Source organism: Onychostruthus taczanowskii, unplaced genomic scaffold, assembly GCF_017590055.1.
Source record: "Onychostruthus taczanowskii isolate IOZ18803 unplaced genomic scaffold, ASM1759005v1 scaffold10, whole genome shotgun sequence".
Taxonomy (NCBI): Eukaryota; Metazoa; Chordata; class Aves; order Passeriformes; family Passeridae; genus Onychostruthus; species Onychostruthus taczanowskii.
This window is the reverse complement of record NW_024496526.1, coordinates 2,927,499-2,950,786: the sequence shown is the minus strand read 5'-3', so window position 1 is coordinate 2,950,786 and position 23,288 is coordinate 2,927,499. Positions and strand designations below refer to the sequence as shown.

At 59.6% G+C, this 23,288-nt stretch overlaps 1 protein-coding gene across 14 annotated transcripts in view; it reads right to left on the bottom strand.

Annotated features, from left to right (window-relative positions):
- Positions 1 to 21,840, bottom strand: part of TNS1 (tensin 1) — a 55,115-nt gene extending 33,275 nt beyond the window's left edge. For 4 of the 14 annotated variants that reach the window (XM_041404669.1, XM_041404694.1, XM_041404714.1 and 1 more), the window contains exons 1-15: positions 15,504 to 15,660; positions 12,841 to 12,879; positions 10,651 to 10,692; positions 7,881 to 7,930; positions 7,424 to 7,595; positions 7,020 to 7,070; positions 6,372 to 6,494; positions 6,009 to 6,073; positions 5,804 to 5,887; positions 5,573 to 5,685; positions 4,929 to 4,989; positions 3,493 to 3,568; positions 3,232 to 3,361; positions 2,810 to 2,875; positions 2,095 to 2,256 (exon numbers count right to left, since the gene is read on the bottom strand). In XM_041404669.1, the coding sequence (XP_041260603.1) occupies positions 2,095 to 2,256; positions 2,810 to 2,875; positions 3,232 to 3,361; positions 3,493 to 3,568; positions 4,929 to 4,989; positions 5,573 to 5,685; positions 5,804 to 5,887; positions 6,009 to 6,073; positions 6,372 to 6,494; positions 7,020 to 7,070; positions 7,424 to 7,595; positions 7,881 to 7,930; positions 10,651 to 10,692; positions 12,841 to 12,879; positions 15,504 to 15,509 (1,240 nt within the window). In that variant the 5' untranslated portion in view covers positions 15,510 to 15,660. Of the gene's footprint in view, positions 1 to 2,094; positions 2,257 to 2,809; positions 2,876 to 3,231; positions 3,362 to 3,492; positions 3,569 to 4,928; positions 4,990 to 5,572; positions 5,686 to 5,803; positions 5,888 to 6,008; positions 6,074 to 6,371; positions 6,495 to 7,019; positions 7,071 to 7,423; positions 7,596 to 7,880; positions 7,931 to 10,650; positions 10,693 to 12,840; positions 12,880 to 14,262; positions 14,284 to 15,503; positions 15,663 to 20,538 lie in introns of those variants that run through there. The other 10 variants (XM_041404745.1, XM_041404651.1, XM_041404660.1 and 7 more) reach the window with 10 other exon arrangements.
- Between the last annotated feature and the right edge of the window lie 1,448 nt (positions 21,841 to 23,288).

The following is a 23,288-nucleotide window of genomic DNA, read 5'->3' as shown; positions in this document are numbered from 1 at the left end:
CCCCAGGCTGTGCAGACATGGCTGAGGGGTAGAAGGACAGGCTGTGGGGGCAGCCCAGCATACCCCACTCTCCCCAAGGGCTATGGGGCAGCCCAGACATGGTGGGCAGCAGAGACCCTGCCTGAGTAAAGCAGGAGGGCGAGTTTGCTGATGGGGCCAGCCTGTCCCATGGAAGCAGCTCACAGAGAGCCTGCTGAATCCAGCTGTGTACCCTCAGCCAGAGAGCAAGATGTGATGGTACAGATCCCCCTCTCACACCCCCTGCTATGGAAAAACTTAGTCAACCAATGACCCCACTGCAAAGGAGATTCCCCTTCTCCAAGTCCCCGCAGATAAGCACAGCAGAGGTGAGGGGAACGCCAGGACAGGCACCACCCCCAGCCACCCGCCTGCCCCTCCAGCTCTGGGGTCCCACAGGACCATCCCACCCTGGCAGGCACCCCCCAGCCCTTATGGGTGCTCCATGCTGAGACAAAGCTGCTGGAGAAAGGGCATCCACCTCCAGTGAGAGCGGCTGTGGCCGGCAGAGACGCGGCATGGGGGCACCCACCGTTTGGCAGGCGATCCCGATCCCGTTGGCCCGGGCTGCAGCGACCGTCTGCGGGGAGCCTTCGCCGGGCGGCAGGACGGGCAGTGGCGGGGACAAGGAGCAGCGGCTGAGCCCAGCCCGGCGTGGGTCCTGGTGCCAACCTCACCCCCCTCCGCCCCCGGACGCCGCTTGCTCACGCCTGGTGGTGCCAAAAATGTGGCGTGCAATTCCCTGACCAAATAAGGCAAGAACGACCATAAACAGGGACCCCCCCTGCACAGCCAGACACCAGAGTCCCCATCCTGGCTTGGGACAGGCTGGAAAAGAGGAAAAGTGACAAGAGAGAGGGAAAAAGATGGGAGCCCCTCGAGCCCATGCTGACTCCCACCACCACTGCTCAAAGTGCCCCGTGGGACAGCTGGGAAAGACCCCTTATAGATGGGCTTCCTGCAGCTGCTTCTGCTGGCACGGGTCAGAGGGCAGCTTTCTGCCTGCAGCTTCACCCTTGCACAGTCCCGGATCATCTCCAAACTGGGGCAGTGTTTACAAATTCAAGGTGCCCTCACTCGCTATTGCCACCCTTCCCGGCACAGAGGACAGCCTAGTCAGTGCATGGAGGTACTTGCACAGCCCTGACACCTGCTAATACCCCTAAGGGGGAATGGAGAGGAGCCCTGGGGTACTTCTGCAGCCCCAATATTCACCAAGACCCCTGCGAGAGTACAGAGATGAGTCCTGGGGTACACCTGCAGTCCTGTGAGAGGCTGGGGTGCAGAAACTGTGGCCCAGGGTCCAGAGGGGAACACATGCAATGAGGCACTCCGGTCTCTGCAGGCAGGAGGGGACTGACAGGCAGTCTTGCCAGCTTGAGGCTGGACCCACAGCTCCCCAGCCTGCACATAGCCCACAGCTGAGCCTGCACATCACGAGTTGCCTGTTTACTGCCCTGTGCCAAGGCAAATGCCCATGCCAGCTCCACCCCAGCTCTGGCTCCATGTGACCACCCTAGCACAGACACTCTCGCCGCCCCAGGCACCCAGAGCCCCCACCCTGCACTGTGAGCACTGCCATCCACTGCTCCCACTCAAAGCAGCCGGTGACCTTCAGGGACATCAGGGACCGCAGCTGTCCCTGCTCCAGGGACGTCTCTCCAGATCTGGCCAGGAAAGCCCAGGCATCTGCTGGCCTTGCCTCCAGGACAGAGGCCCACCACCCTTCGACATACAAGTACGGCCCATTCCTGCCAAGTGGGTGACAGCAGTCAACTTGCTGCAACAAAATGAGTGCTCAAAGGGCTTATCCCAGCTCTGAGAGATGCAGCAGACTCTCGAAGGCCAGTAAGACATCCTCATCCCCTAGGGGTAACTAAGGTACATCTACATCCTGCCATGCTTGCAGCTGGGATACCTAACGGTCCAGCAGACATGGGGTTTGGATTTCCTATGGCTCTGGGGCATAAACTAAGGCTGGACTCTGCTTGTGCAAACAGCACTTTGACAGCTAAGTGATGGGGTAGGGGATGTTTCCATGTGGACACTTTGGTCGACCACCTTGAGAGCCCTAACCTTTCTCCAGGTGCTTGCTGGGCAGGGGTGGCTCAGCCCAGGCCCCCTCTGCACTGTCCTCGCGCTGGATGTTGAAGTTCTCATAGGAGTCCCACCGGATGAGTGGGTCGGATGTGTTGTAGTCCACAGAAACACTGGGCCCATTCTCCAGGTGCTCCATGCCTGGAAAGAGGCAGGATGGTCAGGTAGGATGACAATGGAACCAGCAAGGATAGATGGGGGAATAGGTGGAGAAAAGTGCATGCAAGGAAAAAAGTGCAGGAGCCATAAGGCAAGGCAGGAGACTCCTGTAGGAAAGGCAGCATCAAGAGATGAATGAGCACAAGATGAAAATCGAGACTCACAAACAAGGTGTACAGACTGCCTGGGGCTTTTGGGATTGCCTAGAGACCAGCACATAGACTGGCAGTGAGTGTGCATGGGTCTGGGCTTTCTGAGCAAGGGAGTCCTTCATTCCCAAACATTCCTTCCACCTCTCCTGGGCCAGCAAGGGCTTTGGAGAGCAGCCTCCTGGGGAAGAGTGCAAGAGACACAGGGCATCCCTGGGTGCTCCTACATCAGCCTTACTGCCTGGATGCCTCACCCTACCCTGGTGACAAAGTGACTGCAATGAGGCAGGTGGAGGTCACAAGGGAGGGAGCAGGGGATACAGCTGAGGAGAAGGAAAGGAGACAGCATCCACCTCGAAACCCCCATGGCACTGAGCCAGCCATACCTTGGATCTTCTCAGGGCCATAGGAGAACACAAACTCCACCTTCCCATACTCAGGGAAGCGGTCATCTGGCAAGGAGAGAGCAGAATAAAGGGACTATTTCCATCCATAGCTCTAGAGTAGCCAGTCACCCCAAACATGCCTGCAGACCAGTTTAAGACTGGGAGCTGCTAGGGGAGATCCCTGCATGGAGCAGTGCATCTTAGCCCCCAGCAAAACCTGAGGCAGCCCCTCTGCACCAGCAATGATTTTGGCACCAAAAGGAATGATGGTGCCAGCACTTCCCAAGCAGCACCACACCCTGCAAATGGAGCAGGGGTGCCCTGTTTTGGCGGGGGTGGATCTGGGATGGGTGCCCAGATGTCCCCATGACAGGGGCAGGAGGATGAGGGGGTGTGGAGCAGGGAGGTGCCAGGGCAGTTACCTCTGAAGGCCTCATCCAGGTCCTCCTTGCCAAAGACGACGTCAAGATCATGCACAGCACACGTGTGGAACTGCACACGGAAAATCACGTCACGGGTAGGGCTGCGAAACTTCTTGTGGTAGCACTTCAACTGCAGAGGGGAAGAGGATGGGCCATGAGGATAAACCCCCAGATCTGGGCAAGGGGGAATCTGGGGGTCCTGAGGCAAGGCAACCACATAACCCCTGTTGGCTTCCTACACCAGGAGCTGATGATCCTTACCAATATATCACCCTTGAGAAGCAAGCCAGGCTCAATGGTGATGCAGATGCCCGTCTGGCTGTCTCCTTGCACATTGCTGCAGAGAGGAACAGCAGGAGGATGTGAGCTGTGGCACAGAGACCCCCTCAGAAAACTCCTAGCACCAGCTCAACCAGCCCTTCCACCCACATCCAAGCAGAAAAGGTGCAAAGCACGGAACCTGTGACTGAGGGGAGGCCCATCCACCACCTCAAGGGGCACCCATTCCCAGTGGAAGGAGGACGGGAAGGGGAAACTGAGGCACAGTTCAGCAAGGGTGCAGAAGCTGCTGGGTGGGAGGGTTTGATCAGGTTCCAAGCATCGAGGCTGGGCTGTCAGCCATCCACCCAGCTCCCACGGCTCAACTGGGGCTTAGGACACAGAGGGAGAAATCTCTGGGAAGACTCTTCTCCCTGCCTCAGTTTCCCTGCGGGAAGCCCTCCCCTCCCAGTGCACCATGGACAGGCTGCCGACGGGCGGTGGCGTCAGCAGCGAGGAACAAGGGAAGAAAGGAGTAGGATTTCACAGGCAAGATAAACCTGGAGTTTATTACAGGCATCCCATAAACAGTCTATTAAAAGCTGAAAGGCAAGGCTGGGATGGCAGTAAATCTCAGCTAACGGGGACCCGTGGCTGTATAGAAGCGAGATCCTGGTCCTGGGGGTTGAGATGGGAATATCCCAGAGGTGAGGTGCTCTGGTCCCTCCAGGGAGACCAGGAGCCAGGGGTCCCACCCAGACTGGGATGCGGTGCTGGCAGAGTGTCTTGAAGTCAGGAGAAATCAACTCCTGCTTTCCTTCTGCCGGTGCCTGCTTCCAGGATCAGCACCAGAAAAAAATTGTGGGGAGATTAAAACAAAGGGAAAATCTTTTTTTGCATAAAGAAAGGATATTAGCTCAGCTGGTCAGAGCATGGTGCTAATTACACCAAGGTCGTGGGTTCAACCCCCATATGGGCCTTTTACTTAAGAGTTTGACTCCGTGATCCCTGTGGGTCCCTTCCAACTTAGAATACTCTGTGATCTGTGAGGGCTAATCCAGGCAGGAAGAGCAGTTCTGTAAGCAGGGAGAGAAGAAACGCCTTCATCTCCCAGGGTGCCTTCGTCTCCCAGATGTCCCCATCCCTTTCCCCCCCTCGCTCCGGGGACACCGAGCCCCAGGCAGCGCGCAGCCCCAGGCTCCCTCTGCTGATATGCAGAGTCACTACAGCCCTCTCAGCAGAAGGGTCCAGTACGGCCCAGTACAGCCAGTTACCACCTCTGAAAAAAAGGAATTCCTTTTTGTATCCTGGCCCCCAAACGGACTAAGCACAGGGCACAAGAGCACAGGGGACTTGTCCTTGTTCCCCTCCATCCTCCCCCGCTTGCCGTGCTCCCCATGCTGGGCAGGAGGAAAGCCCCATGGAGAGGAGATAGTTACTAGATCCCCGAGGTGTAGACGGGCTGCATGGCCTGGTAGATTTTCAGGAAGGGCCGACAACCTGGAAGACATCAAGGCGGGGAGAAAAGGCACACTGCTGTTAGCCGGCTGGGCGGAGGGGCCAGGGGAGGGATTAGTCACGGGGGAGAAATCCAAACAGGGAGGGAGCCAAAGCAAACAGCCGCTCCCTGCCCCAGCCAGCCCGCACCGACCGAGGGCAACATCTGCAATGGGCAGAAAGGATGCTGTGGATGAGCTGAGAAAGGGCAAAGCTCTCACAGTTTGGGTCCTGTAGGACCTAGGACAAGTGCTGGGCTGGGGATAGGGGTGGGATGATGATCTGGGTGAGGTACTGCATCCCAAATCCCCGTCTGGTGCCATCCTTGGAAAAGCTGTCAGAAAATCATTGTCACCCCACAGCTCAGGTTAGTGCCCAGCATCGGGAGGGCATCCTCTGAGGGCATCTCTGCCAGAAAAGGGTAGCACCCTGCTAACATGAGTGAACAGTCTCTGAGAGGGAAAGGGAAATTCAAATTGCCAAGGAAATGGTGGAAAATATCCCCCAAGGAGGACAAGCCTGGCCGGGCAGTGTGGGATGGTGGTGTGGGAAGAAGCAGGCTGGGGGAGCAGCCGGGGGCACCTACCGCCTTTCGACTCAAAGTTGGGGATGCCGTGCATGATGACATGGTGGAGGAAGAGGGGCTTGTTGTTCATCTTGATGCTGCCAGAGAGGAGCCCACTGAAGTAATGGATGTACCTGGAGTGCAGACAGGCAGCTCAGGGGCAGAACCCACAGAGGAACATCCACCTTGGAGCCCTGCATCCAACCACCCTACAGGGAAAACCCCAGCCCGCAAAGGCGTGCCAGGACCCACCTCCTCTGGGATGGCTGTCCCACCGGCACCACCTTGTCCTCATAGAAGCGCTTCATGGCAAACCTGTCCAGAGCCTGGTCAGCACTGTGGGGATGAAAGGGCAGACGTGGCTGAAGGGAACTATTGGCACCAGCACCCCAGCACCAGTGGGATGGAGGTCACCAGTGAGCCCCAGGGCCACCCCAGGACCTCATGTCTCTCTCACCTGGCTGAGATGTTGCTGTAGTGCATGTAGGCAGCCACCACCACCCCCAGCCGGCCACGGTTCCCCTGCGGGCACACAGCAGAAGAGGTGTCATGGGGGCAGCAGGGCCTGTGAGCACCCAGGCACAGACATCCCACAGAGGCACACACAGATCCCTCTAAGCATACACCAGCCCACAGATGCCCCAACCCTTATTAGACACACACCAATCTGCACATATGTGCTGACACCTACCCACTCCCCAAACCACAAACCAGCGCATTCTCCACATCTCTCAGCCCCTGAGGCTGCTCAGCCCAATCCCTGCAGCCCCACAGAGCCCCAGTGGCCCATCGTTGTGCCCCAGTGACGGGTCCTGCCCACCTTGTTGTGCAGCACCACCACGTTGTGTGCCGCTGCGTTGAGCCATGTGTCCATGGCTTTGCAAATGCTGCAGATCTTCTCCAGCGCAGGGGTGTGCATGTCAGGCCATCCAAAATCCAGCACCTGAACAGGGGAACAAACAGCCTGGGGTCACAGGCACGCCCACGAGGAGTTCCCAGCCTGCCCGTGGGCAAAGGCCAGGGCATGTACACAGCATAGGCATTACTGTGTTGCTCTCACATGCAGCCTCCCAGCCCCAACCCTGCATCCCACTGCCCAGATCCCTGGCCCAGGGAGGACACTGTGGTCCCAGATCTCAGGCCCCTCACCCCAGGTTACTTGGCTCAGCTTCTGAGGGCTCCCCCACTATCAGAGGGATATGGACAATGCCTTAGGGAGGTCTCCAGGAGATTCCAGACAGCCAGTTTTGGGCTGAGAAGGGGGCGGTGGGAGGGTAATGGGAGTCAAGCTGAAACACCACAAACACATTGTGAAGTCTCAGTGCTTTTCTCAGGGTTTTTCCCAGCTGGATAGAATAGAAGAGGTGGCTGTTTTTCCCCTAGACATCTTGTAGCAGGGAGCTGGTCCTGCAGACAGGCCTGCCCTGAGGCCCCTGAGACCTCCCTGCTTCTCACAGCTGTGACCCACCTTGGGGTGAAGTTTGCTGACGTCACGTCTCCGCTCAGAGAGGTTGAAAAGCTTTAGGGAAAATGAAAAACACAGTGAGAGCACATCTTCCTTGCTGCCACCTCACCTCTTCCTCACCCAAAAGCCTTCCCAAATCCTGCTATGAGAGGCTTCCCCAGACACATTACCCAGAGTAACATTTTGCCATACAGCAACACAATGACCAAAAACTCCCAGGAGGCCTGAAAGGGACGGGTAATCTTCCATGAAGAAAACATCTATCCAGCATAGTGCAAAGACCCTCCCTCAGCAGAGCCCAGATGGAGACAAGGATGCAGCATCCATTCCCTGCAAGTACCCATCCCCAGCAGCTGAGCATCCCAGCCCCTCCAGCAGCCTGACAGGGACCTGGCTGTGGCCCTCACCACATAGTTGTTCCCATGCTTGGACTTGAGCATGTGGGCCACTTCACGGAGGTTGCTGGAGTAGCTCTGCTCCTCGGCTGTGCTGGGGTAGGAGACAGCGATGATCCGCTCCGTGATGTACACCAGGTCCAGCTCACAGCTGCTCTCCATGGCTGCAGTCAGGCTCATGCTTCTGGGCAAGGAAGGGGACCACTGTCAAAGCACAGCACGGGGAGGGGACACAAGGACCCTTCCCCACTCTGTAAGACAGGCTGGGACACATGGGGACACGCCTGCAGTCTTTCCCCTGCTCCCACTCCTCTTGGGGAGCCAAGCTGGGGATTGTAGGTCATAACTCCTGTGTCTCGTTCATCGGAGCATCTCCCAGGTACAGCACCTCTGGAGAAGCAGGTCTCAGTGGGAGGGAGTGCCGAGCAGAGCAGAGATAGTCACCAGAAGGGGAAACTGAAGCAAGTACCTGGATGTTTTGCAGCGTGACTGCCCACTCCTGGGGGATTTTGTGGCATCCTAAAGAACCAGAGAGGAAGAGCAAGTTATTGCCATGACCCAGCCACAGCCAGCACAGGGGTCTTGCTAGACCTGGGTGTGATGGTGCTGCCAAAGCACCCCACCTCCACCACACTGCACTGAGCATCCTAACACCCCCAAAATATCGCTGTCTCCAAAGCCCACCAAGCATCCCAATGTCACAAGCAGCTTGACACATCCCACATGCTAAACCCAACTCTCACAACCCCAGTGCTGCTGGGACCAGCTGCCATGCACACTGTGGGGACGGTGCTTTGCCAAAGGGTCCCAGAGGACCTTTTGGGAGAATGCTGAGCAGGTGGACACAGTCTCAGGCATGTCACAAGTCCCTCTTGTCTCTGCCAGGCTGCAGGCACACCTGGTGGGACAGAGCTGCCCGGAGCAGGGGCAGGTTCGCTGCCCAAGCGGCACCGAGGAGCCAGCCAGGCACGACAGTTTGCTTTGGCCCCAGCTCCACCGAGCCAAACGCCTGGAGGAAATGTTTGAGCTCTTGGAGCAGGAAACTTCTATTTATGCATGTTCTCCGGCCTCGAAAATTTCATCTGCAGCCGGCTTGCTCTGTGACTTTGTGACCTCAACCGAAAAACAAAGCAGAGTTTCCAAAAAAAGCTGCTGAGGAAAAACACACTCGCACCTCATTAGTTTCAGTATCTCCAGCTAATAAGCAGAAGTCATTTAAAGACTCATCTCACGCAGGCAACACGCCTGGAAGGATCAGAAATAAGAGACGCATCCTGCAGCTGATTCCTGGGTTGCCCCACTGGTCCCCAGAGCTGCAAGACTGCTGCTACTCTCCTCAGGGCTGCAGCATCCCACAGCCAGCACACCAAAGGGCACAGGACGAGGTGGGAGAGCAGTTTCCCTGACATCCTCCACCTGCCACCTTCTGCCCACCCAGCACAGTCCCAGAGCTGCTCCCATGGACAGCCAGTGTCACCCTCCACCAGCCCTGCATGCCCCTCTCAAGGTCAGGTTGCCCTGCAGAGCAGAGCCAGGCTCAGCAACCCTGGGGCCTGGGGACAATGTCACCCCTGCCAGCCAAAGCAGTTCCAGAAGGCAGCAGCTTTGCCTCAGTGCCCAGAGGTGCATGAACAGTAGTGACAATTCCCCCTCCAGTATTTCCTCAGGGTGTCTCAAATTGCCTGCTCTCCTCAGAAAAACCCCAGCATTGCTGAGGGCAAATAAGGCGTTAAAATGCAACAAAAGGAGAGGTAAAACTTTCCCTGGGAGAGCCAGGGTGCGCGGAACAAGCCTGAACCTGAATATGGGCTCATCTCTGCATCACCCACCAGTGATCAGGATGGGATCCCCACCATGGCTTGTGCAGAGCCTCAAACATTCATAACAGAGATCTCTGGGGTCCCACACCCACCAGCCAGGGGAGCCCCATCAGTCCTTGTCACCCCATCCAGCTGCAGCAGCTTCCCAAAACCACAGCCTTTCCCAACAGAGAGCTGACATGGGGAAACCAGGAATCACCCCCAGCTCCCACATGGGTAAACTGAGGCACAGGAGGACAAGCAAGGTGGGGACACCAGAGTCCCTCTCCGTCCCCATACCTGGATAGCAGTGAGCCCCTTGCTAATCCATTTCCACGCCGTGGCAGGTCCACTCCTGGCACCCTCCAGACCCGGGAGAGCGGGTGCCCACAGCCAGGGCCCTCCAGTGTCCCCTGCCCCAGCAAGAGCCCCTGAGCTCTGCCCTGCTGCCCGGGCTGTGCCATGCTCCCCACCCCCAGCCGCAGCCGCGCTGCGTCTCTGCCGCCAGCCCCTGCACGAGGAAGAGTCAGCCTGCAATCAGCTGATAGGAGCTGTGCTCCTGTTATTAAACACTCCTGCCTGCCACTGGGCTGGGAGACCTTGCAAACGTCCCCATGGAGAGAGACTCCAGCCAAACCAGTATAACCCAGTCCAGCCCTGCAGAGGCTGGTCCCAGTCCTGCTGGGTTGAAGATCCCTCTGCCAGCCCCATCAAGAATATGCCTTCCAGTCCCAAGCTAGCTTGGCGTGTCCCCAAGCTCCTGGCAGCACCCAAAACCTGCAGGTCCCTTCTGCTTGGAAAGGGTGAAGAAAGGCACAAAAAAGGCCTCAGAAATATCAAGAAACTTCCCTGAAAGACAGCAAAGCCAGCAAAGGAGGCTTCTAACTGGATTTTTCTGAGGATGCTCTTTCTCAGGGCTGGAAACATGTCCTGGACAACGAAAGGGATTAGGAAAAGCCAGATCTCAGGTGAGGAAGGCTTTCAGACTCTTCCTCATGGGAACCACCATGCCTCCATCCCTTGGGTCCCAGCGAGGCTGGCAAGCTGGCTGCAGGTGGGGGGGAGCTGTCCACATTGACTTTGACAATGTATTTGTCTACACTGTCTTAGCAATTTCATGTCCACAGATTAAATAACAGATCCCCAGCTCCAAGACAGGAAAGTCAGCTTTGCAGCAAAAGCCTCAGCCCCCAGGATGCTGGGCTCCACCACTGCCTATGCCACCAACCCCAGGCATCTCGCTCAGCCTTTGGCATGGCCACCATCACCTTGGCTGGCTGGGAGAGAGGACTTCAGGGTCCCATATTGGAAAACTACAGGAGCATTCCAGGCTGAACGATTTTGGCTGCAGGGAGTGTTTGCAGCAATGGGACAGGTATGAGTGACCCCCTGCAAGAGGTCTTGAGGCATTGATCAGCCTTCATGACTGGTTGCACTTACCAGGACTTCTACCTGCTTGGTGATGCTCTCCCCCAGGGATGGCTGCAGACAGGAGCAAGGAGAAAGTGAGAAAAAGGCAAGCAAGAGAGTAAAGACTGAGAGAGGGACACACACACAGAGCAGGGTTAGGGTCAAAAGTTCCCCCTGGCTATTTCTGGTGATTCCTCGGAAATGTTCCACAGTTCTGTTCCCTTCCCTGCCTGCCAACATGTCCTCTCTTCCTAAAGGTTGGGAATCCCCCAAAACCCAAGTGCAGAGCTGGGATACTCAAGTACCAAGGATGCTGCCATCCTGCCTCTCAGCCACCACCACTGGCACTGGACCACTGCTGCCAATGGGAAGCATTTGGCCGAACCCTGAGCTTGTTCTGTGATGGGCACCTGGTGCCCCCCACATCTCTGGGATTCCACATGCATCCTCCATGGTCAGACCCTACAGCTGGGAAGTAAACAACAGGGCAAGCCCAGTGAAGTCCCACACCCAGCCTGGCAAGTGGCCAACAGCAGGACCAGCTCCCCAAGATAAGCCTGATCCCACAGGGCCAGTGAAGGACCCCAGTGCGAGCAGAGCCAGGGGATGAGATGCTCAAAACAGGGGAAAATTTGGTGACATCCCACTGGAGAGAGCTCTCAAAGGAGGCTGGGGACAGGAATTAACTTCCTGGGGTGGGGGAAAGTGTCCGGACCCCAAATATAGGAAGCAGGAACAGATACCTCTGTCTGGGAATGGTGGTTGTGGTGCCTGGGGGTGGCACAGCAAAAGGACACAGCTGAGTGGGTCCCCAGATGGGAGTCTTGGGACCAGGAGGCTGGAGGTCACCCCTAAAACCAGGCTGCTCTACTCTTGGCAGCAGTGCCAGAGCAGACATTTCCATCCATCAGGCAGGGCAAACCCTTTCCATTTCCTCACAAAGCCACAGTAACGGTCCCAGCTCAAAGCCAACACATTTTTGCTGTCGATAAGTGCCCAAGGAGGTTGGCAGGGCTGGGGGGTGCAGGCAGAGATTAAACCCGGGGCAGATAACCAGCACGGGGCCCCAGAGCAGGCAGCATGTTCCACTTCTACCCCATGCCCTCGCTCACTTGGGCTCTTGCACTGCTCTCAGAGCTTGCAGGTGGTCATCCCTACACGCACTTTTCAGGTGAGACCCCTGCCCAGCTACGGGCTGCCCAGCCCAGAGCCCCGTGTGAGGCACGGATATTGCGGCACTGCCAGGCTGCCGAGCCTGAGCTGAAACCCTGCCAGGGCCTCCTCTCCCCAGCCTGCCCCGGCAAGCCTTGGCACACATCTGGAGCAAAAAGGAAGGGCTGCCGCACCGGCCCCGGGCTATGCCAGTCTCCTGCTGCCACGTGCCCGCTCTGCTGCTGCCACGGGCATCACCAGGCTGGGGACAGGGCAGGGCAGCTGCTCTGCTGGCAAGATGCTGCCTGGTAGGCACCATCGTGTCATGCTTCCCAAACCTCTTGCTGGGTACGGCCCTGCTCCAGGTGACATCCCAGTGCCCTGGTGCCCCCAGAGCCCAGCCATGGCCTGGAGCAGTGTGGCAAAGGACTGGGCTGTCTGCCCAGTACCCCCACACCTGCCCTCCCCAGGACAGGGTGAACGGAGATGATGCATCCAGCTGTTCTGCTAGTGTCCAGAGAGGACAGGGTGGGAACAACCTGCGTCACCCTGGTCCCAGCAGATTATTAAAGGCCTCTAGGACAGACAATAGCAGAGGGTGACAATAACAAGAGCTCAAATGCACGGCCTTGGGCGCCCCGAGCCAAAGGCACATCTGGTACAGCCATCTCCGGGTGTGCAAGAAACCGCCCCAGCTCTGGCCAGGGAGGGAAGGCCAGGGAACCCCAGAGCCCTGGATGGTCACGTCCTATCTGCCTGTCCCTCTCAGCAACCCTACAAGCCCCTCTTCCCTGACAGCTCCAGCTCCAAGAGTCCCTGGATTGATGGCTGGACTGCTCCAACTTCTGCTGCTCAGCTGTGGGATGCCCTTCAGCCAGCAATGATGGGGGGCACAGCACCAAAATAGGGGTGTTCTTACCCCCAGCTCAAGACCCCTATGGTTTTGAGGGTGGAAGATTCACGTCCCGAAGCCCTGGGACACAGAAAGCCCCATACCCAGACCAGGATGCTCTAGCATCCCCAGAGCCCTGGCTGTTGCCCACGGCTCACAGTGGAGATGTCACTTACCAGCTCATAGTTGACAGTGGGGGAGCAGGGGGTCACAGCCTGCAAGGAAGCAGAAAAGAGCCAGGATTAGTCCCTGAACATCCTGTCCAACACAGGGCACAAGAAGAGGCTGGAATGCAGCATTCACCCCCCACCCATGCCACAGGGAATACAGCACCCAGCCAAGCAAGTGACAAGGGTGCCCATGGCCTTGCCACCCCAGGCAGGAGCATAGGCAGCATCCCAAAGTCAAGGCTGGCTTCCTGGGAGTGGGAGCGGGCTCAGGGCCACAGCAGCTGTGCCATTCATCCTTGGCCAGGGAGCCAGGACAGCCCCAGCCCCAGCCCCAGCCCGGGTGGGCATGGCGAGCCCAGCACGGCACAGCGCAGGGCGGGCGCCTGATGCCAAGAGCAGCTCCTGGAACAAACCCCAGCCCAGCCTCGTGAGCTCCTGCAGCCGCCAGCTGAACAGCTCGGCTATTGTTACCTTAATTACCAGCGGCAATTACTGACAATTAACCTTGGGTTTTGTGTGCACCCCAGTCCCTCGGGAAGCAGCAGCATGCCAGGGTGGGAGAGGCAGCGCCTCGTAGGTGCTGGGGCAGCGGGCACAGGCACTCCAGCTCTTTGTTGGCCCAGAGATGCCAGCAGTAGTGGGAGGGTGTGATTCGGGGCATTTTGTCCTCTACAAATCCCACCAGGAGCAGTGACCCTCAGTAAGCCATCTCCTGCCCCATCCCAGGATGGAGCCAAGATGGCAAACACCACTCAGGGGCTGGTCCCCTACCATGGCAGCACAGGGACCCACTGCACCCCACTCTGCCTTTCCTGCCGCAGGCCGTAAAAAGAAGGATTTGCCCCAAGCACCCCACTTGGAGCACCCATATCCCATCCCATCCTGGTCCCCAGAGCACGATGCCCAGCGCCTGCTCCCCTCCCCGGCTGCCAGCCTGTTCCCATCCCGTCTGTTTTCTTCAGGGGTTCCTCCTCCTCCCGCTCCCTTCCCCTGCGCATTATTATTATGATTTTATTCTAATGCAGAAACGCTTCCATAAAAGGCCCTTTTCCCTGCCCCGCGGCGCTGGCCCCGCGCCAGCCTCCCTGGAATGTTCTCCGGCAGCGGCAGCGAGCCGCTGCTGCGGACCGAGCCGACAGGGCCGTGCCGTGCCGTGCCGTGCCCCGCACACCGCCGTGCTCTTCCCCCGGGGATGCTCAACAAGCGCCCCTGACCAGAGATGGGGAAACGCGCAGCTCCCCCACAATGGGACACACTGCTCCCACAGCCAGGTAGGGTCCATGCCCAGTCCCCCTCTGCTGTCGGCATGAGGAAGTTTGCAGGCTACAAATGCACCCCTGGCTGGAAAAGGGAAAAAGCTGGGGTGCCTGTGGTTGTATTTCCCTGCCCTTAAGGATTCTCTGATGTGTAATATGGACTTATGCTCACCCGACACCACTCTTCCCATCCACAGGCGACAGCAACTCAGGCTGTATGGCACTCTCGCATCCCAGAAAGGCAGTTTTACAAGGACTGCAGGAATGTAAAGCTGTTTCCCTCTCCCAAGTTTGGCTCAAACATGCCCCCAGTTCAAGGAGAAGAAGGAAGACCCTGCCCCAGACAACGGACCCCTCCCTAGGGAAGTCCAGTTCCTGACCTAGAGGTGTACGAGCACCCCTCCTGCCCCGATGAGAGTACCACTCCAAACAGCACGGCAGCGACCCCTGAACAGCCACCATCTCTGTCCTCAGGGATTCTTGCATCCACCGGTGCAGGGAGGGGTGGGAAAGGCAGGGGGACCCGCACACCCCTGGTCCAGGCTTCGCTTTGCCGTGGCAGACACAGCGGCCTTTCTTCTCCCCCTCACCGGTGTTTGCATTCCTGCCGGCTGGCCCCCGCCGCCGACCCCGCCGCCCAGCAGCCCTGCCCAGGAATGCGAGGAACGAGGCGCAGCAGGGCTGCCGCCCACCCCACCAGCCCCCCGTGGTCCCCCACCCGCCCACTCGGCCCCCCAGGTCGTAGCCCCATCCCTCCCAGCAGCCACGTCCCACGAGCTGCTGCCTTGAGACCCGAGTTTTGCCAAGCAGAAAAATCACTTTCCTCAGTACATGAGGCCCCATGGCCAGGAGTGATAGGAGTCTCTGATGTCTCATAAAGGGTTGGGCACACCCTGCAGCCTTCCGCTGGAAAGCGATGATGGGCTCCCTCGCTCATCACCAGCTGTCACTATACCTAGAGAAACTCGACACCCTTGACATGTCCCAGCCCAGAAATAAACACCTGGCTGGCAAACCCCTGAGAGTCCCTGGCCACACTGCCATTGCGCAGAGTAGCTCATGAGATGCCTCTTCCGCCTAACCCCTCCAGCTGCAGCTCAGAGGCTGACCTCTGCACCACAGATCCCAACAGGACTTCAGCACCATTTCACAAGAACTGAGCGAGGCTGGAGGAATGCAGACATCCACCTCCTATCCAGGGATGAGACACCTCAGAGCCTTCTCCATGCTGCAACCACTGCTCACACCTCCCTCCCTCAGCACCTCCTTCCTCTCCCTCCTCCTCCCTCGGTAAAACAACCCTTGCACCCATGGAAGTGCCCAGAGCCACTGCCAGCTCCTGCTTCAGCGGAGCATCCCCGTGGGTTGTAGCCCAAACCTGCAAGATGCCAGCAGGGCTGGGGGAAAACAAACCTCCATGGAGGGGCCCTGCGACTCAGGAACGGGCTGGATCAGTGCAGCACTGGGCTCTCCCCAGCTGGGCCGCTGGAGCCGGGCGAGCACTGGCCCGCAGCCCACGGCATGGCCCGTCCGGCTGCCGGTGGGTGATCCAGGCCCATCTCTGACGCATATCCCTTCCTTTGGGTGGCGGTTTTTGTTTTTCCCTTCCCCAGGAGCTCTGATAAACATTCCGGAGCCGGACGATATCCGGGCTGGTGCTGACCCTTACTATGCCAGCAGCAGACGCAGCACCAGCCACCCTAGCCCTCACACAGACCCCTGCTCACCAGAGATGCTTCCCATGGCCAGGCACTGAGATGCCTGCAAGCCAACCCAGCTGGTGTGGTTGGAGACACGCTGTCAAAAAGGACACTGACATCCCAGACCCTCCCAAAGCAAGTCAGATTCACTGCCCCACTATTTAGAAAGAACGTGGACCCCAAGAGAGGGCATCAAAGCACCCTACTCCCTCCAGCCCCGTAAGTGGTTCCCATGCCCCAGCTACCCTGTGGTCTGGAAATGCAGTTGTCAAAGAGGAATGTGGCCACATTGGCATCCCACAGGACAATGCTTGGGCAGTATAAATGCCTGCTCAGCCCATGTGATCCCACCTCATGGGGTCCCACATCACCCCATGAGGGACCACTTCCTCCCAAGCAAGTTCATCTCATCTTTGTGACCTTGCATCCTAGCTGGGCTGTGAATCACTTCCCCACACACCCCACGATTCTCTGCTCACCTCGAGAACCTGCCTCAAGTAAAGGGGATCCCAGGGACAGCCACAGGCCACAGCAACTTCCCCAGCCATACCCCAAGCCTTTCCCCCATTTGCCAGTCCCTCCAGCCCAGCCACAAAGCCCTGCTGAGCTCTCTCTTAGCCACAGTGTGAGGCAAAGTGTGAGCTGCCATCAGGCACCTCATAGCAGAAGACATTTTCAGGGGACAGGCTGGCACCACTAAACTGGGGATGTTGGGGAAGGCTTTTCCCTCTCCAGCAGCCCTGCTCCCCATTCCAGCTGCAGCATCCTTCTCCCCTGCCAGCCATAAGGGACTGTGGTGTCTGTGCTCTGGTCACCCCTCTTGCCCTGCACAGGGGTCAGGTACCCTCTGCCCACACCACGTGCTGGCTGTTCCTGCCCTCACATTTTTTGCAGCTCTGGCAAAACTGCTGTTTATGCAACACGTCCCCAGCAGGAGGACGGCATGTTTCCATGCACACCGCTCCCCCCGCACTCCAGCTCCACCCTGCCCAGCACAGCCCCGGTGTGTGAGACACAGGGCAGCCACACAGAACCCCAGACCCCTGGCATGGGGGTCCCTGGGAGGAGGCAGCACCCCGTGCACCCCACAGCCCCTCTCTGCCCCCACCAGTACCCAGGGGTGCTGCTTCTGGGAGCTTTTCCATCGGGTAGGGGTAACTGGCAGATGCGCCGAAGGGCAGGGGAGCGGCTTGGCCAGCGGCTCAGGGTGACTCAGACTGGGCTGATGCTGGGGCACAGAGGTCTCACCACTCCCAGGCTTCCCTCCAAGCATCTCCAGCCCACCCTGCAGCTGGGACAGGGACTATCATTGTCCCATCCTCTCCATGCCTGGATGCCTGGACAGCACCCATGCCAGAGGACATCAAGTCTACCCTGCCCCTGCATTCTCCAAAACATGCTGGGGGCACCAGGGAGAGTACCACAGGACAAAGAGCCACTCAGGGATGTCCCCCGAACTGGGACAAACGCTGTCTCCTGCCTCTCCCCTGGTATGCTGATGAGGAGCCGCCCTGTGGCCCATCCCCGCCAGGAAGGCGGCAGCAGGACCAGGACAGAGGTTACCCAGTACACACGGCCCTGCAAATCAGGGATGAAATGCCACAGGGGACACCAGGCATTCCACCCCACAGAGGCCATGGGGGGCACCACTGGCACCCCATGACACCCTGGGATACACAGCACACCGGGACGGTGATGGCCCCCAGCAGCCCATGGCTGGCCTGGCCAGCAGCCCCGGCACAGGGGTATGGGACAGGACAGGAAAAACAATGTACAGAGAAGCTTCAAGGGGTTGTAGTGGAGGCAGCTGCACCAAAATAGCCCTGGTTTCAACCCAAATAAGGGCAGGTCCCGGCTCTGGGGCGGTTTCAGCAATCAGCCTCAGTGCTGCCAAGTGCAGATGAGGGGAAGGGAGAGAAGGTAGCATCCCTGACCCTGTGTGAGGGGAGAAGGGTGTTTTTGGGGGTCAGGAGGGGGACAGAGATGCCTCCACATGGCCAGGACCGGGACTGTCCCTACTTTGCTTGCAGGCGCTGGCTCGGCACAGGGCCGGCCACAGGCAGGGATATGCTGTGCTCCAGTGCCTAAAAAGGCAACATCTGGAGGCAGCAGGTCTGGATCCAGCCCCACGGGCCAGCACGCGCCTGCCTGGCTCTGGCCCCACAGCCCCAGCCCAGCCCTGCCCTGCCCTGCTCTGCCAGCAGCACCACACACGTGTGCTGCCACCCCACTGCAGGGACACCCCTCAGCCCAGACCCACGGGGACCCACAACCAGCCTAAGGAAAAGCACGGGGCCACTGCCCCCTCTGCAGCAGACTTCCCCAAGAAAAACTACCAGGATCTCCCCAGCTCCTCACCAACTCCCCAGAGCCAAACCAGACAACAGGACTGGCCAGGGAGCAGCTTCTGCACCAGGGACAGGCTGGGAACAGAGTCACACCGGGACTGGCTGGGACAGACTCTGCTGCAGGGGGGTTCACCAGGACTGGTCCATGAACAGGTCCTTACACTGGATTGGTCAATGCATGGATTCTTACATGAGACTGGGCAGCAACTGGATTCTCATCTGGGGCTGGTCTGTGCGTGGATTCTCACCTGAGATCAGTAAATGCATGGATTCTCACACAGGACTGGCCAGCACATGGATTCTTACACGGGATTAATCACTCCCCAGAGTGTCCCATAGGACGGGTCAAGCCCTGGATTCTGACAGGTGATTGGTCAGAGCACTGACTCTCGTGCAGGATTGGTCAGAGCAGGGATTCCTACACAGGACTGGCCAGCGCACGGATTCTCACATGGAACTGATCAACAAATGGATTCTGACATGGAGCACGGGCTGTGGCACTGGTCAGCACACCAGCCTGTCAGCAGGCTGTGCCCCACCCTGAGCCCAGGGTGGGATCCTTCCCACAGATCCACGCTGCAGGAGCACCAGGCAAGCCCCTTTCTGTGCGCTCACACCCCGCTGCACACTTTTGGCAGCCTCCCAGCACGAGGGGCATCTGCCAGTGCCCATGGGTCTGGGACCCACCTCGAGGGGTGGTAAAGGTGCCAAAATAAGCCCTGGCTGCCCCAAGGGGTCTTAGCCCCCCAGTACTGAGCCCAGGGGCTCTACTTGTGAGAGTAGGAAAGGCCCAAGGCAGATGGAGACTGGAGTCTGTGCTGTGTCCTCACCCTGCAGGACAGAGCTGAAAACACTACAGGGGACCTGAAATGCTGAGCAGCACCTCCAAAACCGGTGGTCCCCCAATCTGTAGTTTTGAGGAGATGAGAGAACAGGAGGGAGAAGTGGAGACAAAGATGCACTCCCCCTACCCAGAAGCTGTGCTGTGGGACTCTTTTCTCTCTTGTGTCCCAAAACTCATCAGGGAAGCTCCAATGCTGATCAGGGTCTGTCGGCACTGTGACCAGATACCCCGGGGATGGGCTGCACAAGGCTAGGAACCAGATAGTGGCAAAGCAAGGAGTGTCGCCCAGGGCAGGGGCAAATGGACCCCCCTGCAACTCAAGACCCAAAAGGGCGTGTGGGTGAGCACAGCTCCGAGGCCCAGCACCCTGCCTGGGCCAGCAGGATCACTAAGAAGAGGCTTCATTAGAACGGGTGAGAGCTGCAGGCTCATTTTCTACCCATACATTTTCCCTGGAGGTGGCTCCAGACTCCAGACAGGACACACGTTGTCTTCACAGTGCCATCGTGCTGTAGGGACGAGCGGTGCCTGCTTGGTTGTCCCCCAGCACACCCAGACTCAAGTGCCATGAGCACACAGGGCGTGCAGCCACTGTCACCCCACTGTCCCTGCCAGCTGTCCCCCAGCACACCCACTGGGGTCACCCACCCACCCACCGCACCAGGGCTGACTCCAGCGCCGAGCGGGCTCAGGAGCCCGGGAACGGAGCACTTCTCTTTTTTTCCTTGTTTTCCCCTTAAACGCAAGCGGGCTGATGCCTCCCTCGCTCGGTCGTTTCCTCTCCCAGCAGCACAGCCCAAAAACATCTGCGCCGGGACCTGCCCTGACGGAGTTAACCCTCTGCGGGCCCGGCGGCGCCGAGGGGCCGGGGATCCCTGCCCGGGGGGCGGCGGGGGGGGCTGGCACCCGCCGGGGCTGCCTCGCCACTCATTAACCCGCAGTTTAACCATTGACGGGGAGGGGGGTTAACCCGTGGGCTGCCAGGGTGTCCCGGCCGCGGGGCAGCCCCCCACTGTGTCCTCCCCGCGGGGGTGACAGGAGCCCGACATCGCCCCCCCGGCTGCGGGGCGGGAGCGGGGTGCCGGGGGCGGACCCCGCTTTCCCGCGCAGTCCTCGCTCCAGGGGGACGCGTCCCTACGCACTTGGGGAGGCGAGGGGGGGACGCAAACCCCAGCGCCTGTGTGTCCCCCTGCGGAGCACCCGGAGAGTCACCGGCCCTGGCGAGGCGGGGAGAGGGGCACGGGGGAAACGACCCCCGGAGCCGCTCACAGGTCCCTGCCGGCAGCAAACCGGCCCTCAGCCCCTGCCCAAGTCCTCCTCCCTGCCAGCACCGCATCGCCCTCTTCAAACCCCCCCGCACCCCGAGACCCCTTCTGGTGACAGACAGCTGCGGACCCCCCCCAGCACGGGGGGAGCAGCACCCCCCCTCCACGCACCATCCCATCACCGCTCGGATATCACGCGTGGCCCCCGCCCCCTGGAGAGATGACACCCCCTCCAGCACCCTCCCTCCCGGGGGACCTGGGGACCCCTGTGCCCTCGCCTCCCGCCCGTACCTGGTTCATGACGCTCCCGAAATCCATCCGGGGTCTCGCCTGCCTACATCCGAGAGGGACGGCACCGCAGCCTCACCTGGCCCGGGGGGCGCGGGGGGCGGCCGGAGGGGCCGCGGGGGGCAGGCGGGAGCCCGGCGTCGCCCGGGCGGGCAGGAGTGAAGGCAGACTGCAGGCAGAGCCCCCCTCCCTCCCCGGGCCAAGCCTGGAGAAGGAAGGAAGGAAGGAGGGAGGGAGGAGGGAGGGGAGGGAAGGAGGGGGAGAGCCGAAGGGTTTCGCTCCCCAGAAGCGGGACCCCGGCGATGGAGGGGCGCGGGGAGGTCCCGCCGGCTCCCCGCTCCCCTCCGCACCCCCGGGGCGGCCGGGGGCTGGGGAGCCCGGGGCGCCGGCCCCGGCCCTGGGGAGGAATGGGGTCCCGGTCGACTTTTTCCACCGCTCCTCTCCCTTCTCTCGCTTCTTCTCCCTCTTTCTTCTGCTCTTCCCTCTCCCCAGCTGCACGGCGCGCTCCAAGTCCGGCCCCGCTCCGCTCCCCTCGCCTCCCCCAAAAACGCCCTTAAAGGCAACCGGGAGCCTGACTCGAGCAGCTGGCCCTGGGGTAGGGGTGCCGGCAGGTGGGCAGAACCCCCCCCCCCCCCCCCCAAAAAAAAAATTACCCCCCCTCGCACCTCCGCCACCTCCCCCTTGGAAGCCCCTGGCAGCCGGTGCCGAGGGGCCGCGGCGGGCGGCGGGGTGCAGCGGGGTCGGGGCCTTATCGCCCCGCGTGACGCCACCGCGTCCCCGTGCCCTTGGCGGGGGGGTGGCAGGGACCGGTGTGTGGGGCCCTGCTTGGGGCCTGCCTGGCACCCCCTGGCACAACTTGGTGCCCCCCTGCCATATGCGGGAGCAAGTGCCTAACTAATGGTCCCTGGGTGTCCCACACCCCCAGCGCTGGAGAGGATGTGAAGATTTATCAGCCCGCCTCTCAACTACAAATCAAAGCCAAAATGCTGGAAAAGCCCCGTCTGTCCCTTAGCACCTAAAAGTCATGGCAGTCCCAGCTTGCCTGTCCCAAACCTGGAGTGTGCCCAGCATCCCCCTGGCCTTCCTCCTGTCTCCCCTCCTCCTCCTTCCTTCTCCTCCTCCTCGGGGGGCTGCATGTCGATGGATGGAGCCCTGGTCTCCCTTGCTGCCCCTGGGGCAACCCAGCCCCAGCCCTGCTGAACAAGCAAGTGCTCAGTGCCAGGAGACCCCACAGCAAAGAGGGGAAGCCCACCAGCAGCAGCCCAGAGAGTGGCAAGCTGGCCAGGGAGGCGGTGAGCCAGGCACCCGGCCCAGTGCTGTTGACATTTTCTCACCCAACGCCTCCCCGTTCCTGTTTGCATTTCCGTCCTGAAGCCGTGGGCTCAGCCAAAAGGCTGGAACTGGCTCTGCTGGAGCGGTGCAGGACCCCAACACCCCTCCTACCTCACCACCCCTTCAAAAGTCACCAGGGAGGGGTCTGTGGTAAGGGGTTCTCCCACTGCCCACCTCCAAGTCCCCTAAGGGACACCACCCCTGTGAGTACACTCCAGTTCAAGGAGATCTTTCCCAGTCCCTCCATGACTCAGCTTCCACAGCAACCCAACAGTGCCATGGGATGGGAGCACCAAAAGGCACTGTAGGGACCCTTCCTGCTGTCCCAGGAAGCACCAGAGCCAAACATCTCTGGAGAGCATCTCCTCATCCCCCTCCCAAGCAAGCACCAGCCAGCCCTTCTGCCCTCCCCAGCACCCAACAGCACAGGGTCAGATCCCAACAGCTACCACTCTAGGGACAAAACCCCATGGTCAGGATCCACTGACACCCCTAAACAATCCCCACAAGTCCCACCATCCCCACAGCCCACAAAAACCAGGCATCCCAAAAAGATGGGAGTGCTGCAACAAGGATGGAGGGGCGAAGAACATCCTGCACCAGCACTGCACAGCATGGACCCCAGCCCAGCTCCAGCACAGACCCCTGCACAGGCTCCAGAGCCCAAACTCCTCAGGAGGAGGCCACAGGATCGCCCCCAGGCCCTGGGAAACATCAGCAGAGGAAGAGCTGGAGCCAGATGGGAAAGTATCAGCAGCTGAATGGGATGGAAATGAGTGGGTGAGCGAAGGGCACTGATAGCGTGTCCCTGTCCTGGTCGCCAGGGCAGTGACAGGAACTGTCCCCTGGGGACATGATGTGTCCCTTTCACAGGACACAGCCAGAGAAGTCCTGACAACATCCTTGAACTACAGCTGCCGAAGTATCTCCCAGAGCCATAGGGTCAAAGTGCCAGTGGGAGCAAGTCCAGCAGTCTGCAAAGTAGCTCCAGTGACTCCCAGCCCCCACCCCAGACAAATCGCCACTCACATGAAACAGTTCCTCTGTGACCCACTGCAAACACCCTTGAGCATCATTACCCCAGATGTCAGTGGAAGAAAGGAGACCTGGGGACCAGGCACCCCCCAGGTGTGGTTCATCTCCAGAGATTAAAGAACACAGGAGATAAGCCCCAGTGCAGGGTCTGTAGAGCCCCTCTTAAGCCAGACTTTTCAGCTGTTTTGGGATCACTGCCATCTCTTGGAGGGTCCTGGGAGTTCCCAGGGACCCAGCACCCTTCCCAGGGCAGGTATCAGGGGGAGTTATCATGGGGGATGCAAACTGGTCTGGGAAGGGAGAAAACCAGTCGGAAATAAGGCAGCCTGGACCCTGCTTCCCACCATGACAGGGCTCTGGAAGATGGATGCAGCCCTAAGCTGCCA